Source organism: Carassius carassius, chromosome 2 (genome assembly GCF_963082965.1).
Source record: "Carassius carassius chromosome 2, fCarCar2.1, whole genome shotgun sequence".
Taxonomy (NCBI): Eukaryota; Metazoa; Chordata; class Actinopteri; order Cypriniformes; family Cyprinidae; genus Carassius; species Carassius carassius.
Genome location: NC_081756.1, coordinates 24,870,904 through 24,892,540, shown reverse-complemented (window position 1 = coordinate 24,892,540; position 21,637 = coordinate 24,870,904). Strand labels below are relative to the sequence as shown.

Sequence of the window (21,637 nt, the reverse complement as noted above, 5' to 3'; positions counted from 1 at the left end):
ACTACAACTCTCGAGTGTCCTGTTATTACAGAGGCTCTGTCAGCACCGTTTAGCAGAACCTGATTTTACCAAGTGAGACATGTTCCTGGGACAACATCTTTGTTGTTCCTGGAACAACATTGTGATTAACCAATCAGATTTGAAGAACCAGTTTATAGATTTTGTGAAGTTTACCCTTAAAATCACTGTTTGGTGCTTGTACATCAGTGTCATTCATCTATAATTTCCTCTGATTTTACGGATTACTCATGGTTAAGGTTAGGTTTAGGTGTAGGGATATGGTCAACAATATATTTTTGGAGTAAAATGTTGTTCCAGGGTCAACAAAATATGTTGACCTAGGAACACACGTAACTCAGCAAAATCAGGACGTGCCACCGTTTAGCCCCTGAGCTGTGAGGTCCGGAACTTCAGCCTCACTTTGGCAACAAAATGAGAGGGTGAAATCCAGCTGGTGATGAGCCAAGCACTTTAACTGAGAGGGTAAATAGGAAAACGTGAGGGGAAAGAGAAGAGCCATTGTTTTCTGAGCTCTGAATCCATTCACAGTTTTTGCAAAAGCAAATGAAGAACAAATGCATGGGGACACTTGATTTTTCACTTTCCTTTATGTGTTTCTCAGAGCAGCAGATGCCTGTAATTTAGTTTGAGTCTGTTTTTCGTCACTGAAGGAATGTCCACAGAAATGTGAAACTCTCTCTAGATGGTGACGCGTTTGACTCCATTCAGCTCGTTCAAAAACCATTCACATTCCAGATTTACATGTCTTTCCTTCCCTCTTTTCTCCTTTTTACACACACACACACACACACACACACACACACACACACACACACACACACACACACACACACACATACACACTTACTTACTTATCTAAAGGAGTATAAACTATACAATTCTATAACTTTCATACAAAGCTATTTAATAATGCCAATTACAGGGTAAATAAAACACAACAAAATACATAATGTACTTTTTTTTTATGAATCATTGATTCACCTCACTCCTAGGGACAATTTTGACAACAGACTAAGCAATCCCACACACATACATTCATATTTTCACATATATTCAAAGCAGTGCATTTGCTCACACAGCCATTCAGTTAAATGATATTTACACCAGGGTCAGAAACAGACCAGGGATCTGGGTAAAAAATGCCAATGGAAGGAACAAAGAAACCACCGGATATTTCAGATGAGGGAGAAAGAAATAACCCCATAGTGAATTCATATATTTTTTAGGGTTATATTATTATTAAAATATTACATTTGCTATGTTCCATTGTTCTAGTTACAAGTTTAGTGCATTTTACCATACTGACTAGCTGTCAGATCAGTTGCTGAATGTGTAGGAATGAAAAAATAAATAAAATGCTGGAGTATGAATTTGAAACAATCACTGCCCAAAGCTCAAAAGATGGCATATAAACTAAATTAAAGAATAAAAATTTAAGTAAGATGGTAGACAGTGTTTTGCTAGATATTAATTGTAGAAAACTTTTTTTTTTCTGGACTATATTCATAAATAAGAATTTATTTCCGTTCATTAATTCATCTTAAGTATCTAACTGCCATATTACATGTCTTTATAACATCAGAAGAAAAATAAATAAATCCAACATTAAGTTCAAAATGCTCCAGAAAATCTATTTGGGGGTGGGGGGGTATTTCCAAATGATTAAAAAATGATTTCTAAACATGGTTCACACCTACACATCAAACAATAATTCAACTGACATTTCATCAGATCAGATCATATGTGTCTCTCTTGTCTCATACAACAATCTAGCAGACTCTCTGTGTCTGTCTATCATATCCTACACCCTGTAGTTTTCACTGCCACAGAAAAGGCAAAGTGGATGAAAGTACTTATGAGTCAGCAGCCTTTATTTAGGAAATGCAAAACCACTTGAATTGTGCAAGAAAACAGCTGGGCACTAGCTGTTGAATTAGTCTTTCCAGTTAGTTGTGTATGTCTGAAGTGATTTACTTAATATCTTTCTAACCATCTCTATGGATTTTAAGTCTTTCTCAGAACTCAGAGAAGCTTTACTGCTATAATGAACAAGATTATAATGTACAAATCATAGCAAAAGTTGTTACATGGACACAACAAAATTAAAAATAATTGCTTTGCATGTACATGCATATGCATTTGACTCTCTGTTTGTGTCTGTTTCTTCCCCTTCATTATCATCATTAGCAGTAAATAGAGTGACTGTGAATGGCACCATCATCACCTTCCCTCATTACAGCTGCTTCAAGCTCTTATGACACTCACGCACAACCACATAGACATGGGAAGGTTAGATACAGTGTGCCAGAAAGCATGTCAGTTTACATTTCGATTCTCGTGAAAAGACTATCTAGGATGATCTGTGGAGTACGGCAACTTGAATATTTTGCCTCCCCGGACTGTTCTCTCCTTTTCCGCTCAGCCGCATTTTCCAGCCTTCTACATGTTTTCTCCTTTTTATGTGTGAATGTGCATGTGTAAGAGTGAGAAACAGAGAAAGACAGGAACACAGAGGGCCTCTGGCTCGAGGTCATTGGTTCAGGTCCTCAAAGGAATAAAAAACAAACAAACAAAAAAACACCCTTACAGATACTGAACTATAGTTTATGTTATTCTTACAGATCTTATTTTTCTTTCAGATTCTGCAGAAAAACCAGTGTGATGCACCCATAATGTTACAATATATGCAGGAGAAGAGCCAGAGCACGATTAACTATTTAACAACTCAGAGGCAGTGAGGAAGGGAAAGTGAAAGATTCTTGCAAAGAGTACAGAGTTTACAAACTGAAGAGGAAATCTCAGTCATGGAGAAAGTCATGACAGAACGATTTACAGGACTATAACCTAAAGCAAGGGTTTTCAAACTTTTCAATGCCAATTTGGGAACCCCAAATACAACTATCCCTTATGATGGTAAGTAGGTACTGTTAGGTGTATAAGACTAAAAGAGAAACATTTTTAATTTGTGCCTTTAAAATAAAATGTTTAATCATTTTTTCTCTTTTTTGTTAAACAGGAAACTGTGCTGGGAAAAAGAAAACAACCTTTAAAAGTTTTTTACTTTTAAACGTTTTAAACATTTCCAAGCAAATCTTAAGAAGCACAACTGTTTTCAACATTGATGACAGTAAAAAATATTTACTGAGCACTCAATCATCATTTTAGAATCAATTCTAATCATGTTAGACTGTAGATTAAAGTAGTGGCTGTTGCTATTACAGAAATAAATTACTTTTAAAAAATATTGAAATAGTACAAATATTTCACAACAATACTGTTTTGACTGGGGTTTTGAACAAATAAAGGCAACCTTGGTGAAAGTCTTCATCATCAACATTTAAACAGAATCTGTTGCTGACTTTTTTGCCATCGTTTTAAAACTCGTGGTAAAATGTGTTAAGCTGACCTGACAGTATAACACACCTAGTGATAATCAAAATAGCCAAAACGTTTTAAAAACAAATATGGAAGAGGCAGGTAGATGTGTAGATCTTTGTGAATGACAGACGTTCCTATTCTGTGGAAATCTGCAGAGCTTTCTGTGTTGATTTTGTGTGGGCTGAGTGACGGGTGACTGAATGAACAAACACACAGAGAGATGGAGAGAAGCAGCAGCTGTGATAGATCCAAGTAAAGAAAGGTAGAAATAAATAGAAGAAAAAAGTATAAAGTAAAGGCATAAACAGCTGGGATATTGGGATACTAAAATCAGTTTTTAAAGTCTCTTTAAAAAGACTGGTGGCCTTGGGAGGCATTGCCTAAAGTGATTTCCTTTTGTTCCCTCTTTCTCCCCCAAGGACCCTTAATTACACTTGTCGGAGGCACAGGGGGTCAGAGGGGTGGGGGCTGATGGGATGCTGGAGAATCTCTTCATGTATTATGGAGGAGTGAATCCCCTTGAGAAGTGTGTGTGTGTGTGTGTGTGTGTGTGTGTGTGTGTGTGTGTGTGTGTGTGTGTGTAAGTGAGGCATGATGGGGGCTTGGCAATCCTTCTTCAGCAGTTCAAAAGATGTGTGAAGAACACATGAATTATAAATCCCATCTGCACAAGACAAGTGTGAGAGAGTATTAAACACAAAATGCATTTGAAAGGTGTGACTGGAAGTGCTGCTCCGCTTCCAGCATGTGAATGTGGGTGTACTCCTGCGTCTCCATGCACAACAGCTCCTTGTCTGTCTCTGTGCACACACTCATGTTATTTGTGGTGCACTCCAGATAAACACATCAGAATGTATTCATGCCGCCTGCGTCTGTGCTTTCAAAACTGCACAATCAGCTTCAGCGCGACTGGGAGTTTGCTAAAGAGACTCTGAGAAGTAGTCATTTATACTGTATACATCATCAAGCTCCACTGTTTCTTTGACAAGCTTGAAAGAAATCATATGTATTAATATTTTGAAGAAGTGCATATTCTTATCATCATAAACTACACTAAATAACAAAGGTGTTTTCAATTCAGGCAACTTTCTTTCAGTTTAACAGAGCCATGTACAGTCCAGCGGAGTCTGACAACAGGTGTGAATCTTAAATTGTCCTCTTCATAAACCGCTTACAGGAGGACCTTGAAATATTGTCTGCATGAACCATTAATGACAAACCCAATTTCTGTTCTCACAGTACCTGTGAATAATGTCTGTAACTGTAGATGGAGATGAAGACTTTCAGTCCAACTGAAACAGCTAGCTGTCTAGTTAGGTTTTGTTCAGACAACACTTATTGGGCACTGAATATTTATATATATAATGCAATCATCATTACTGACACTAACTCAACTGTGTGTGAGCAAAACCGCATTTATCAGGACATGCAACCATTTTATGATGCTGTGGTAATGTAGCATTAATCACCAAATTTCAAACTGTCTCCTCAGGGGGACTCAAGGGGATGATGGTAGGTTAAAAAAAAAGAAAAAGATTTTATAAAATGTGTCCTTCTTTGGACTGTTAAACAATAATGAGATATTAGTCTGAGATATGAGATAAAAGTCATGCCCATAGACCATCACTCCCACTGCTAAACGTCTGTTGCATATGGTGCACCAAACTGGAAACACTTTCACAAAGTCTTAAGTCTAAATCTGATCATTTACCAAGCTTGGGTGACCTTTTGACAACATATTAAAGGATTCCAAAGCGATCTTATTTTGTTAGCTGTCCTCTCACATCTATAACTGAAGATGAGGTGAATTCCCTCACAGAAAAGGGAACTTCTGCAAAACTAATGAATGAAACAACGCTGACACTGCAGTTGGTGAATTCAGTATTTGGATCACCTGAATTGCTTGATGGCACAAAAAACGTGCTCCAAACAGACATGTACCGATAGCTTTTTATTAGACTGGCTGTTGATGAAGTGCATACCATTGAAATAATCGGTGCTTATTTGTTATTTCTGTCAGTTTATAATTTAAAAAGGATATATTTTACACATGATACTTTTACAATGCAAAAGTATGAAAAAAATGTTACTATCATCAGCTCGTACATGTGCACTGGTGGAAATGCAGGCAAAGATGAAACACCATCAATGCTAAATGGTTAAAATTAGAGAACACAAGTGAGAGCTTGCCAGCCGTGGGCTGCTGGTTGAGAAACACTCATTTAGCTGCTGACTCTGTACTTAAGTCAAGTTCAAAAGAGAGTAGTTTTCCCACTTCAGACTGGGATAATTTATATATAAATTGATAACATATGCAGAATGACTGTGGTGGATCCGAAAAAAAAAATATTACATGTAAACAGAGTTAAATCTAAGATCACTGACACTGAAACATGCATTTTTGGTCGAGCCTCGGGAGTTCACCGCTGTCATAAATATCTCTTTTGCTCTATAGGGAATTAAACTAAAACCTCAGAGGAAACACACACATAATCACATATTCAGTGATCACTGGAACTTACTGTGTTCTCACCTTCTCTCTTCTGACATAAAGGTCAATAATAACAAATAAAGAGCAGTAGCATAGAAACAAACAGAGTGAGGTAAAAAATAAAAGCTTACGTTAAAGATGCTATAGAGGATTGGTAGCAAAAATAAAATGCTAAGGTAAGACGACATCAGCAAAATGAAGTGTCACTATGCAATGTGAACAGTTGCTTGCCTCACTCTTTCTGTCAATTCCTCCAGAATCTGTCCTCCACCCCAACCTGCCCGTATATCCTGCTGGTAATAGTGGCACAGAGTGCAGCACCATACATTTGTGATATTTAATGGAGTATACGTATATTTTTAGATGTGTAAAATCTGTCAGGGATAGTGCTAACTGCTAGTGCTATCAAGAATTATTAAGGTGCTTAATTATTATGGTGTCTCTCTAGGTATCTCCGTATCAGCTTTGATGTATTTATTTGTATTTACCCTGACTGCCAAGATTCAGTATAGTAGTATACTATATTTCATATTTTAGTATACTTACATTATGTAAGAACCCCAGACCTTCTCATGACCATTAACATTCAAGATACAAATCAAGTATCATGAATATGTCCAGAAACTAATGCTGTCGACATGCAATGTGGTGTGATTAATTATTGAAAAATAATAATGTGATAACAAAACAAAAAAACTACACCATTATTCATGTTCCCAACACATATATTCTGCAAAAGGGAATTTTTCTACCATCTGAGAAATTCAAGCTTGAAGTACCACCTTAGATTTTGCAAGTACATGCAGACTGATCATTAAAAAAAGGCAGTGGCTATTTACACTAAGTGAAAATAGCATATTTTCTTAGTGATAGATGCTATTTACATTAAGTGCAAAAAGCAGCATTTTTAGTGATATGCTATTTACTGTATACGAAGTGCAAATAGCTATAGATTCTATTTGCACTATTTTAAAATTTTACTACTTTTTGCAAAAAATGATGTGGCAATTATAGTATTGTAGTACATTGTAAAATAGTATACAATATTAACTTATTTAGTGTAAATTGTATTTTTAATTCAAATTATTAAATGAATGCCAATTTATTGTAACAATAAAGCCCCCCCACCCCCCAGACACTTATCCTAACCCTACCCAAATCCTTTATTTTCAGCTTTTTGATTATATTCTTAATTTTCATTAAAAATAAATGCTTTTCTGATGTGATCTGAAATTTGAAAAAGTTTGCCAAAAGGTGGATTCGAACCCAGGTCGATCGCGTCAAATTGAATGCATCTTATGTTTTAGCATCTGTGAGACTGGAGCTGACAAACGGTGGTTGTCTTTTGCAGAGATAACTAGCAGGATCACACATTGGTGGGAGGAGTTAGTGTAAACCGCTTCAGCCAACAAGGCGGGCTATTTGCACTTAGTGCGAAAAAGAGTTGGAGGAGGTGGTGTTGGGGGAGAACCGATAACTGTTATCTGATAAACTGTTATCTTTTAAAGGTACAGTTCTTCCAAAAATGAAAATTCTGACATAATTTACTCACCCTTATGTTATTTAAAACAAATATACAATAATATAATACAATGTCAATATTGGCTATGAAAATATTTTAATTTTGTCATATTTTAATCATTTGTCATAATAATTTAATATCTTTAATTGGTGGTTTACTCAGCAAAGTGATATATGTTATTTATTATTATCAGTTTAATCAAAATTGTATTTGTTTATCTTTCATCAACAGCCCTGCCAGAAACTTCTTTCATTTACTGTCCAAATAACACAGTACAATAATGGTCAGACGTTGACATAATATTTGTTCTAATTGATTCAAATGAACAAAGCCTGTACCTTACGCTACTTCCTCACTAAACCACCAAAATAATTTCACACACTTTTCTGCCATGATGCAGATAATGTTCAACATTAACTGACAAATAAAAAGCCTCATGGCCTCAGCTGAACTTAAATCTCCAGTTTAATTTGATTTATCTGCTCCCTGTGTCTTAGAATTCAGACCGCTCCATCATAATGTCAGTGCATATTTTATGAGTTGAACAACAACAATTAAAACATCAACACGGAAGACTCTACATAATTCATTGAATGACTTGTAGAGAAAGACTGGCTGTCTGGTTAATGACGGACTGGACTTTGAAGTCTGGGATTCGGCGGCTCTATGAATATCATGAATAAAGTAAGAGAAAATTTTACTAATTCGATTCATTTATTCTAGAACACTGATTTTTTTTTTTTGGAAAGCCATCTGTGTTAGTGAAACATTTTCTTGCATGAGAGGCATGAGAGTGGAGCGGCCGTTCTTACCAACTGTTCCTTACAAGCAGCAAGTGCAACTCAAGTGAGTCAAATACAGCCCTCGATAGGTGGGACAAGTAATATGTTTTCCTTACGACTCAAATAATCAAATGAAAAAAGAGCATGAAGCTGTTCATTTTTGCCTTCCTGCCATAAAGAAATATCCAGATGGCCACAACGATCCCCTACCTGCCCAAACACAAGTCAAGTACAGTCCTGTGCCCTTTCTTTCAAAATATAACCCCTTTAAGCTCCTCTAGTGCACATTTCTGTTTGCCCGCATGTAACATTGGGTCCGTTAAATGGCGAAGCTCTAGCTGGGAAAAAGACAGTGTTTAGCATTCCACCTGGTCATTAGGCAGCTGTGCAACTGATATATTCTGAGCCCCAATGTTAAATTAATGCCACCCTCGTATCAACCTCAGACAGACAGGCTAATGAGAGCATTGGAACAAACATGGCATCAATTATTCCATATGCGGCACTATATTTTTAGCTCCATCTTCTTTTCACACTTCAGTGGCCTCAATCTTTAAACCCCACAATAAATAATACGTTTCTCTCATGATAGACTGGTCATTAAGCCTAACTCTGCCTAACCCAGAAAGGTCTACAAAGCTCCAAACAAAGCAAAACAAACAAAGACCTAACTGGCAGTCATTAAACGGTCAGGGTTAGTTGCTAATAGTGGATAGTGTGAGGCAATTAGCCCATGGTCCGGGAAAGTCCTCAGCAGTCTTGATTAAGTCATCTCTAAGTTCACTGCAGAGATTTTTATCACACCCAAGAGGATGGCAGAAACCAACACAAGAGAAAGATCCAGGAATAAACAATGGTCATTTCTATGCTCTCTACATGAACTTCTGCTTCTTAGATGGTAAATTTGCATGGTTTGAACAAAGGAATGTTTTTACTTCTTACAACCATGTTTTCATTTTCAAAAGAGACCTTTTCCCTAGGTCACAGACAGTCTTAGCCTGATGGGAGGGTCAGCTGTGACCTGCTGATGGTCAGTTTGAATGTTTTGAACCGAATAAAGGTACAGTAGACCTCAGTCATCTACATTTACTCTCTTTTCACTGGCATCTGCTCTTGGATTCTCCTCTTGCCTTATGCTCTTCCTCTTTATCTGAGTTCTGTCTTCTTGGACAACGGTGTTAAAGGCCATCAGATGAGACTCACTGGCATCTCTCTTTTACTCTTCAGAGCTTCAGAAGCTGTTCACACAGAGCACGTTTTTTCCATTCCATTGCGCTAGTTTTCCACAGTTTTTCCATGCAAACACACACTAGATGGACATGCTTGGATGTTGCTTTTGCTTCTTTTGCAGTGTCTCATGCATGCTGCAGCATTCTCAGCACAACACTCAAATGAAATTAAGTTCAACTTTAGAAAAAAAAAACTGTCTCCAGACTTTGAGTTTTTCAATTTCTACTGCCTGCATCTCATGTTTTTTTTTTTTTCAAAGCAAAAATTCAGTCTATGCGAATGGCCCCTTTTGCTGCACTCAATCTTTTCCTATTTCTTTCTCTCTCACTCGGTTTATTCAATATGCATCTTGTTTCAATTTAATTATCCATTCTATATTTAAATTTGTATAACTATTTAATCCAATATGTAACCATTTAAAACAGTAACATCTGCTAAAAGCAAGAAATCACAGACACAGTTGTGTAACATATTTATATATCATGAATGTTCATCTTTCTTGAATCATTTCAGCCCTTCAAAAAAAAAAAAATCACTGCAGTGAATACAAATTTAATTAGCATACTAGATCTTTTACAGTTAGGAAACCCACGTATTCACATAACTGACTGGGAGTTTCTTTAGTCTTAGCTGAAGATCAGATTAAGTACAATCTAAAGAAATTATAATTTTATTTTATAATTGTATGAGAAATGTATGAGAAAAATCGGATATGTTTGAAGAAAAATAATGACGGCATAGAAAGGTTAGAGGTTAAAAAATAAAGCAAAATGTGTATATTGTTATGTATAAGTCCAGCCATTTGCTGGCTGTACTGTGCATAATGTGGTTTTGTCATGTTCAGTACAATTGTTCAATTCTTTTGCATTTAGCAGCACAACCTGTAAGAGGAGCAACAAAATTCACACACATGAATAATCTTGAATTGATCTGACTGAAGCTATAGCATTTAATATTTTCCATGAGAAATCGAAAATTGGCATTGAAAAAAAATCAATAGAAAAGCTTGAAAACATTATCGGGGGAATCTCAAGGGAAAATTTCAATCCAAAAAGCGCCACAAGGGATTTTATCCCCCCAACCCACCGTTCAAAAACTGTCCTTATTGTGACTGAAGTCACTTTTTTTCTCTGAGTCTGTGAGTGTTTAAACCTAAATTTTACCTGAAAGGAAAATAAATCTTCTGTCACTTACCTCCAAAGGGAACTCTCAAGAACTTTGTTGGAGTCTGCATGGTAATATTTAGTGAGAATGAGGATGACCTACGAAGACAAAAAAAAGTGTAATTAAACATTAAATACAAATACTTATACACCATTTTTCTTTACAATTATATAAAAAATGCAGTGGTGTCCAAAAATCACATTGAAAATTTGTGTGAGATGAAGCAAATCAAACACATTGAGAACACAAAACTCAATCCACCTTTCTCTTGTAGGATCTCATATCTGCAGCGAACATTGCATTTACAAGAACTTTTCAGTCTGGGAGAAATTTGCTGAGAAAATGTTCTTTAAATCCAGCAGAGAGACATCACTGCAAGAGTTGAGTTCTCTAGACTTACACAGAAGCATGATGTGTTTGGTGTCAGACACAGCATACACTAACCTTATTTGACAGTCATCAACTCTTGATGGCCAACATCTCCCTAGCTTCTGCTAATAACTACTCTGTTTCTTTCTTTTTTGGATCTTTAAGACTGCACTGAAAGCTGTTGCTAGAGCATTGATGTACATACAGCGCATTTATTTTATAATTGTTTCTTTATGAGTTTTTTTTTCAACATAAAACAATAAAAATCACACATTCAATAAGCAACACAACACAACACAAAGGTTTCTTCAGCAGCTTTCTCCAACATTCATCAGTTGCATTATAGTAATTTAATCCAAACAGGAACAATGCACAGCTGCAATAGGTCTGAGAATGCACACAGTAACATCTTGATAATTACAATTTATGTTGTAGGGTTTATGTATGTATTTCTCTGTGTTATGGCATTTTAGCAAAAGCAAAAAAAAAACCCAGCTATCTTGCTGATTATGCTGCCAGTAATAACTTCAATCAACAAAACATATGAGGAAATCTACTGCAGCTCCACCGCAAGAATCTTTCTGCCATGTGACTCTACTTGCCTTGAAGTATTTTTACAATGAAATGCATTGCATCGCTACAAAACTGGTTTCAGTCCAAGTTTGTGTAATGGACGGTAAATGCTTTTTTGAGCATTAAACACATTAAAACACATGTCGAATAGAGAACACACACACACACACACACAAAATGATGCCTTCCTCTGGTCTATCTGGTTGAGGTATAAAAGCCAGGGTGGGTTGTATCCTTAAAGTCTCTCCTATCTTTTATTCATGTAAGTAGGACGCCTGAGTTTGCAGTAACAAAACAGTAGTGTGTGAGTGAAGGGGGATGACTTCTGTCTGTGAGTCTCCTTTATCTTTCTCTGCTGCCTCACAGACTGGGTCTCTGACAGCAAAGCCCAGTGGAAAAGCAGCGCCACGAAAAGGGTCAGAGAGATTCAGGGCCTTGGCAGGGTGATTGACAGGCCAGTATTAGAATATGGCAGGAAGCGTGTGGACCGGGCCAGCCTTGGGCTTTGCTTGGGGAATCGGCTGATACGGTTATTGCCCTGAGCTTGTCCCTCCCTCTGTAGACGACAGAAGTGCTAAAGGACAGAAAGGTGTGCGCAGAAAAGCAAAGGTTTGGAGGTTGTTTGTGGCTGAAAAGCTTTTTAACCTTTAACAGTGATTCATGGCAGATCTCAAGCCAAATTGTACAAAAAGTTATTCCTGCATTGGATTGGATTCAAGCCAGAATATTATATACATATTATATAATATGTTTTTAATACAGATCAGCTGCTCTGAACACTGAGTGATATAAGTTTAAGATTTCCACATTCATAATTATTCATAAAATAAAAATAAATTCCCACACACTGTTATTCACCGTAACATTCTACAAGTTGGTAAGATTCTTTAAATCTTTCTGAAAGAAGTCACAAAGGCTGCATTTATTTGATCAAAATACATTAAAAACTGATTTTGGGAAATAGGTGTCACGTTTATGAACTTGTTTCCTTATTTGGTCATCTTCCTTTTCTTGTTTTAGTTAATTGATTGATCCTCACCTGTCTCCTGTTCCCTCATTACCTTCTGTGTGCATAAATACCCGTTCTGTTCCGTTCCTCCTCGTCCGTGATTGTTGATCCTTGTTAAAATAGTCTGTACCCCCTTTGTCATCAGTAAACTCCTTATTTGTTCCAGATCCTCTTCTCTCCCTTTGTTTTACGTTTAGCACTACCATAATCTGTAACAGAATCACGGACCTAAACAGTATAGTTAATTTAGCGGCGTTTTTTCTTTCATTTATTTTCCTATCCCGGAATGGCCATCCCAGCAGTCCGTCTCCTATGCCTGGAGCAACTGGACCGTTCGCTGGAGGACCACACCAGGGACTTTTTAGATCTGGCGTGCCTTACTCACTTCCCCGACCGCTCGCTCTCTAACTTTTTCTATACCGGCCTGAGCGAGCGGAGTAAGGCACGCCTACCAGCGAATGGTCCCCGAGAGGATTTCGCCGCTTTCGTGGAGTGGGTGCTGGAGAAGAATGGATCTGCATTTACCATCAGTACCGCCGAGGAGGATATCTCCAGCCCCACTCCCGACCCAGAGACCAGCCAGCCACCATCAAGCCACACAGAGCCAGAGCCCACCGCAGCCGCAGAGCCCGAGCCAAAGCAGGACCTTGAGAGCGCGACTGACCAGGTGTGTGAGCCGGCAACACCGTGCATCGTGGGAGTCCTCGTGGAGATCGAGGGCGTGGAGGAAAGCCCTGCCCACACTCCTGCGACTGAGGGTGAGCTGTATCCGGTCTCGGGAAATATGGAGCAACTTATGGATCTAATGGACTGGTCTATGGAGGTAATCCCTAATCTTCCTGTTTCTCCGCTGGTTCTGTCCAGCCCTGATCCCCCTGTATACCCTCTCAGTCTCCCACTCCTACCTCCTCCAGTCAGTTCCTATGCTCCATTTCCGCTGGTTCTGCCCAGCCCTGAATTTTCTGTTTCTCCGCTGGTTCCGCCCAGCCCTGAATTTTCTGTTTCTCCGCTGGTTCCGTCCAGCCCTGAATTTTCTGTTTCTCCGCTGGTTCCGCCCAGCCCTGAATTTTCTGTTTCTCCGCTGGTTCCGACCAGCTACGCATTTTCTGTCTCTCCGCTGGTTCCGCCCAGCTATGCATTTTCTGTCTCTCCGCTGGTTCCGCCCAGCTATGAATTTTCTGGCTCTCCGCTGGTTCCGCCCAGCTATGAATTTTCTGGCTCTCCGCTGGTTCCGCCCAGCTATGAATTTTCTGGCTCTCCGCTGGTTCCGCCCAGCTCTGAATTTCCTGTGTCTCCGCTGGTTCCGCCCATTTCTGGATTTTCTGTGTCCCCGCTGGTTCCGCCCAACTCTGAATTTCCTGTGTCTCCGCTGGTTCCGCCCATTTCTGGATTTTCTGTGTCCCCGCTGGTTCCGCCCAGCTCTAAATTTTCTTTGTCGCCACTAGTTCCGCCCAGCTCTGAATTACCTGTGTCTCCTGTGTTCCCTCTCAGCCTCCCTCTCCCACCTCCTCCTCGACCTGTCAGTTCCCCTGCTCCACTTCCGCTGGTTCCGTCCAGCCCTGATCCTCCTGTTTCTCCTCCCATCCTTCCTCTCTCTCCTCCTCCTAGACCAGCCAGTTCCTCGTCATCCCTGCTGTTGCCAGTCAGTCCCGCAGCTCACCGTCAGTCCACGCCATCTGGGCGCGATGGTTCGCCGCTGGACTGCCAGTCTCCAGCTCCGCCTTGGCGTGTTAAGGCCCTGTCTCCGCCTCCAGTCTCCGAGCCCTGGACTCCTCCTCGGTCCTTCGACCCAGCGGCTCCGCCTTGGCTCTTAGCTCCCTCGTCTCCACCGTGGCCTGTCATCCCACCTGCTCCACCGGGCTCCCTCGTCCCTCCGGCTCCACCTTGGTCAGTCGTCGACCATCCGCCGCCTCGGGACTACACTCCTCTGGTTCCACCTCGTCACTCCATCCCTCCGGCTCTGTCAGGCTCCTCCTTCCCTCTGGTTCCACCGTCATCCTCAGTCACTCCGGCTCCACAGCGGCCTTCCAGGACCCCGCCTCCGCCTTGGTCGCCAGAGCCTTCTGCTCCACCTAGGCCCTCCGGATCCTTGACGTCACCCTGGCTCTGCGGCTGTGCTGCTCCATCTTGGGCTTCTCACCCACCGGTGCAGTCTCCGCCTGTTGGCCCCCTGGTGTCGTCGGCCCCTTCACCATGGCTCCTCCCGCCGTCGACTCCACCATGGATCTCCGTCCTGGCTGGTCTCTGGTGGACCATCTGGCTCCTCCTGCTCCAGGCTCCTCCCTGGCTCCTCCCTCCATCCACTCCGCCCTGGTCCCTACCTCCATGCTCCCTCGTCACCTGCTCCTGGCCTGCTCCTCGCCCGCCTCCAGAACCCCACCCTCCCTCCGCTGGTATTCCTCTTGCGGTGCACGGACGCACCGTTCCGGGAGGGGGCGAACTGTCACGTTTATGAACTTGTTTCCTTATTTGGTCATCTTCCTTTTCTTGTTTTAGTTAATTGATTGATCCTCACCTGTCTCCTGTTCCTTCATTACCTTCTGTGTGCATAAATACCCATTCTGTTCAGTTCCTCCTCGTCCGTGATTGTTGATCCTTGTTAATATAGTCTGTACCCCCTTTGTCATCAGTAAACTCCTTATTTGTTCCAGATCCTCTTCTCTCCCTTTGTTTTACGTTTAGCACTACCATAATCTGTAACAATAGGCTATTATTACAATTTAAATAACTGTTTTGTATTTCACTATATTTTATAATGTCATTTATTCATGTGATGATACATCTGAATTTTCAGCAGTCATTACTCCAGTCTTCAGTGTCACATGATCCATAAGAAATTATTCTAATAATAAGATTATTATTGATTATTATTACTGATTTGGTGCTCAAGAAACATTTCTTAATGATGAAAATGTAAAAACAATACTTAATATTTTTGTGGAAACTGTTATTACACACACAGACATTTAGGTAACAAAAAAAAGAAATGACAAGAAGGACAGTGTTTATTGGAAATAGAAACCTATTGTAACATTCTAATACATGACTATACTTTCACTTTCAATCAATTCTTTATTCCTTATTAAGCCAAACCTTATTATCCTTGCTGAGCCAAAACTTTTAAACATTAGCCTATAAGAGAGAATTAGATAAACTAATCAAATCAAAAGTTTTGTCTTTCTAGTTGACTGTAATTCTACAAATAGTGCATATGAATCAGCGCTGTCTCGTTTGTTTTGTTTTCCGTTTCTGATTTGAGCAAAAGCAAGCCATCTGATCATTATCAAAATTGTTCAAAACAAGTCTCCTTTCTGTGTTTTATTACTCCACATATTATGTTCCTTTCCTTTCTCTCTCGTTGTCTTTTACTTTGTCTATCATCAACTTCCATCAAAACAAATCTGAAAAGCATCTCAGGCATCAGCCATTATCAAACATCCTTTTGGCTATTCATGCCATAATTTGTCAAGAACATAACTATTTACCAGATGCGATCTGTAACTAATTTAAAGAACCTTTCTCTCTGGGAATACTGAAGAAAAGGAGGCTTACTTTTACTGCAAACACAGCTGTATCTGGTAGAATAGCCAAGTATCTTTTTCCACTTATGCTTTTTAAAGGCCTTACATACATAGGGATGAATAAAACATTTATCAAACATGAATTTATCATTCAAGAAGACAGAAACATTTGTGCTTTTCCAAATAAATACCACATTGTGAAACAACTGCAAATCTTCCCTGTTCATCAGTACAGACACCATTTTGACAATTCCTTTTGAACTAATTATGCTGAACCTAATCAAACATATTAGCTGTCCACAATGCATTTTGGCATCAGGCTACACAGCAAAGAGTTTTCTCAGTCCACCCAGGGGGCCGAGTGTCCCCGCACAGGCGTCAGATGGTGGCCTTTGGAAAGAGTCTGTCTGCACCCAGCTGTCTGCAGGACAACGCTAATGGACCACTGGGAGCAAAGCCTTTCACTCACTGACATCATGCAAATACAGTCTGAGGAAAATAACAACTGATGATCAACAGCTTAGAGCAAAGCCCACTGAACTCATTACTGACATCAGCATGCAGAGAATAATCTTCAGATCATTTACTTTGAGCAATAACAAAGCTGACATCAGCTGTGAGTGAAGGGAAGCAAAGACTTCCTTAATATACAGGCACTCTGGTGACAGCCCCTCAGTTTATCTGCTTACCAGGAGGAAGTGAGAGCAGAACCAGGTTAAAATCAGCACTGAGGAAAAGAAGAACCTGTTACTGAGTAAATCTTGTCATCATAAGTGTCTAGAACAAAATAATATGCACTCATTTAAAATTTACAAAAATAATCAATCATTTTAAGTGTATTAAGTGATTTATGTATCACAACATTATAACGTACAGATTGAAAAAATGGACATTCCTTTCTGGATATTTCTTATCACTTTAAAAATACGATTTAATACCAATGTTAATAGATTAACTTTCAGGGTCTGTTAAATGACAAAAAAAAATAATAATAATAATAATAATAATAAAATAGAAATGTAAAAAGTGGGGAAATGAGCATATACAACTAAATAGCTAACAGAAAATGTATATATATATATATAGTTGCAATGAAACAGAAGTAGAAAGAGATATTTTCTTCCGTACTGTGATACACATCCAAGTTTAAGATGATTGCACACATTAAAAATAAAAGATCAGGCACATCATTAAAAATAAACTTCAGCCATGTGCTTCTAATGCTTGGGTCTTTAGGAAGGCTATGCAAAGTTATGGAAGGGGTATAGAACACACCTCCTTAATTACATAGGACACATGTTAAGGGGTGAGAAAAACAGCACAGAGTGGAAAAAAGAGAAGAGGTATGACTGTAAATACAGTTCTCTTCTATACACACTACTTTAGGTGTTAGAATATGCTTAAAATATGCTTAACAGCGCAGAACTTCAATAAAGGATAACAGAGAGACTGAAGCGTTTTCTCAAACCTCAGCAGAGATCCCTGGGATTTGTCACCATCGCTGTCCTGCATAAAAGTAGATAAATGCCTCAAGCATTACACACACAGATTTAGCTTGCCAAGATAGAAAAAGTGTAAAAGTGCCTCTTGTATCCTTTCTCAACTGCGTCACAGAAGCCTTTATGCTTAAATCATTTATCCGCAAGTCGAAAGGTTTTTTCCTTCAGTGGCAAAAAAATGTTGTCAACTAAAGAAAAGGCAGGTCTACAGTTTGTCTCTCCATCTGTACTGTTGTGAGATGAGGGGTCACAGTACTGCTGGGGGGGGGGGGGGGGGGGACTATGAGTAATGCTGATAGAGGCAGAGGATAGGTAGACATCAATCAGTCCACCGCACGGCAACAGACTGACTCTCTATCGGTAACCTTAGGAGAAAAAGAGCTGTGATGCCAGTGCATTTATACCAACATACTGGACCTCATCCCAGAATATCAGCTTGGCAAACTGGTTTTAACTACATCTAAATCTCAGTCTAGAAATATCTTCAGTACATCACATGCTGGGAAGGACTGCAATTTCGTCGGACGTCTTTTATGGACACTATAAATCTGGTACTAATTAGTTGACGAGACAGAGTGCAGGTGCATTAGACACTAATCAAATAATGAAATATAAATTATGAAAGCAATTATTGTTCTCACTGACAACATTTATAGAGGATCTTATAGTTCTCAAATGATTTTCACGATATGTTGATGTGTTTTGTATTGTTTACAGCCCCTGAAAATCAGACAGACATCTGAATAGATTCTAACTTTGTTAAAATCTCCAAATAAACTGGGTTTCTTTAGGGATGCATTCAAGTAGGACACAAGGGGGGCCACTGATGAACCGCCTGACCTCCCCATGTCTGTCTGCGGTTGTGTTTTCTCCTCCTACTGGGTACTGGCTATGTTGCATGTTTCATTCTCTCATGCCTGAAGTGCTTCAAAACCCAAAGAGAAAAGAGGATACAGAAATGTACTGTATAATTCCAGTCATATTTTCTCAGGCTGCTCCAAAAACTGTCAGTGCATTTTTCAGCAAGCCTTCGAAAAAGTGCACAGTTTTCCTAAAATGTGTGAAATTATCTCCAAAAAAGTGCTGAGAAAAGTTCGGTAGCACTTTATTTTACAGTCCTGTTCCTCATGTACATACTATGTACTTATTATAGTAATTACAATAACTATGTAATAACTAGGTACTAACCCTGAACCTACCCCTAAACCTAACCCTACCCCATGTAGTTACCTTGTATTACCAGAACTTTCTTAGATAAATACACTGTAAGTACACTATAAGTACATGTTAGTACACGAACTGTAAAATAAAGTGCAACCAAAAGTTCTCTATTTGTAGCTTTGGGAGAATGCCATTTCTCAGCCAGTTTGTGACATTTATTAGGGAAAAGTCAACCAGCCTGTGACGAGACGTGAATGGACAAACACAATGCCACAAGAGGCACCATTGAACAAGGCATCATGGCAAACATACCACATGTGAACTGTGACTGCAGAGAGCACTTACTTCAGTTCACAATCCGGCATTCCAATGAACTTGGCGTTTCTTTAAAAAGCAGTAAATCAAGTGATAGAGAGGAGAAATAATTCACTGAGTCTATGCTGAAAGTCACTCTTATAAAGCCAGACAAAGAAAATGAATCACTTCGTAAATAATGCACAATCCCTCAACTAACCTTTCTGATGCAGTGGGACCACACACATAGAAAAAGATACACAGAAAGCCATTCATAGTTTAAATGACTGTATAGTGTCTCTGAAATTAACAACTGATTGGATAGAATGAGCATACCAATGATAAACGTCTAATTTACGTTCCTCTGCATTAACTGGACAGTACTCCAGTTTAAAATGTGTCAGATGCTAATCCATCCCAGGCTGATTACCCATAATTCAGTGGAGTGGAGTTTTGGGTTTTAGTATGGACCCCTGAAGAACTTCACACCATTACCCAGCTCTCTCCCCCATTAGTCACACAGATTGACTAGGTAATCTCAGATGACAATGTGAGATTATGAGAGAATAATTATGCCTACAGATGTGCCTGTAGAAAACGATCTGCTTAAACCAAGGAGGTTAGCTAACTATGTGCAATTAAAATGTAATTCTCTGACAACAACCTGCAGCTATATATTTTATTCTTACTGCCATAGCAAGTAATTACATTCATTTGCAAAACAGCAGCTCTGCAGTTGCAAAGGCTTAAGTGGTTAAAACTCTATTCTATATTGTTTTAAAAAAGCACATGATAAATACAAATAAATAGCAAACTGTGGTTTTATGTCCTAAGGGATAGTCTGAGAAAGCTTCGCTGTGTAGCATCCGCTCTGCACTGAAAAATGTGGCGTAGGATTTACTTGAAAAAACCTTGGAAAGTTTTTTCACTCAGGAAAGGCTAGTAAATTAACATCATTTTCTGAGTAAAAGCCTAAACATAATTATTAGTAGATTTAATTAGATATTTTTAAGTTACGTTTACTTGGAAATTCCCAGTTAATTTTGTTGACTCTTTATTTGTAAATTTTACATTATGTTATGCTTATCACTGTAAAAGAAAAAAAGTGTACAAATTTTTCTTTCTTTTGCAAATTTTGCACTCATATATTTTAAGTTAAACTCATACATTGAATTAAATAAAATCTGCGAGTTTATACAATTTACTTTAACAAGGTAACACTGGAAAACCACCATGCTATTACAGTATGTGGTTCACTTGCAAACATGCAACTAAGCATGTACGTAGACAGGCTGTTATCTTTTTAAGATAATATGCCCACTCAATAAAATAATTAGCCAAATGAACACAGAGATCTCAATAAGTGGTACACCACACACACAATGACGGTGACAATCAGTGAATAGTGTTTGAGTATGAATGGGTCATTTTGAGTAGAAAATAAACTCCAGGTGTCACAAAACAGTATGTTACTAAAACAAACATCAACTAACAGCTAAACTAAACAACTAACAACAAAATCAACCATAAAACAGCGTACATTTTTAATTATTCATGCCCCATTGTGTGATGTGAAATGTGAGATCATAATTTGATATCTACTTAAAGAATCCTTGTAAACATAACAAACGGTTCCAAGTAAAATATACTTAGTTGAGTTTTTTAACTTTAATTTCTACTTAGGCAGTTCCTTTTGAATTTACTTATGTATTAAAGTAAAACAAATAAAAATGAAACCTCAGGTAGCTTATTGAATTAAACGTGATATTTTGAAGTAAAAAGACAAAATAGTATTTGTTTGTAAAATTTACTTAACTGATGCTATCTTTATTTACAAGTTCAAAAAAATCAATTTTTACAGTGTGTATGCTCATTCTTGCTGGATTTTATTTTTATTTTTTTTTTGCATTTATTAGTATTTTTTTCCAGCAAAGACTAATATTTAAAAAGAAGATAATAGCGAGACAGTTAAGATATTTACAATGTCATAAAATTATATTAAAAAAGCTGTTCTTTTGAACTTTATTTTAATGAAATATTTATTGAAAAGAATTTATATCACTGTTTCCACAAAAAATGTAAACTGTTTTCGACGTAGATAAAATTCAGCTTTGGAATCAATTACATTTTAAAATGAAAAATACAGTTTGTAATATTTCACAATAATACTGTTTTACAGTTGTTGTTTTTTTTTTTTGATCAAATAAATACAGCCTTGGTTAGCATAAAATACTTATTTCAAAAACAAAGAAAATATTACAGACACCGTAAGAATGGCAGTGTATCTTGTTCTATTTTGACACAATCTGTTTACTAAGAACAGATTGCCAATAAACACAGTGACACATAAAAACAGCTGATGCAGGGAATGCAGGGAAGGACCACAGACCCACTGTCCAGCTGTTTGTTTCCTCCCAATGATTTATTCCCATCACTCCCTGTAAATCCAGCCAGACTGTAAAATCTGTGGGGAAAAGAGTGTCTAACTGTGAGTGTTGTGTGCTTGTATGTTTGAGACGTGATTGAATGGCCTACAACGGTGCATTGATGAACAAAGAGGAAAGGTAGGCTTATAATGAACTCTACAGATAGAAGATCTGGCAAGGCCTCCTGGCCTGCTGAC

General features: G+C 38.5%; 1 protein-coding gene across 3 annotated transcripts in view; it reads right to left on the bottom strand.

Moving 5' to 3' along the window:
- Nucleotides 1-21,637, bottom strand: part of LOC132107175 (VPS10 domain-containing receptor SorCS2-like) — a 181,009-nt gene that overhangs the window by 117,406 nt on the left and 41,966 nt on the right. For all 3 annotated transcript variants that reach the window (XM_059513420.1, XM_059513426.1, XM_059513433.1), the window contains exon 2: nt 10,619-10,686. In XM_059513420.1, the coding sequence (XP_059369403.1) occupies nt 10,619-10,686 (68 nt within the window). The remainder of the gene's footprint in view (nt 1-10,618; nt 10,687-21,637) is intronic.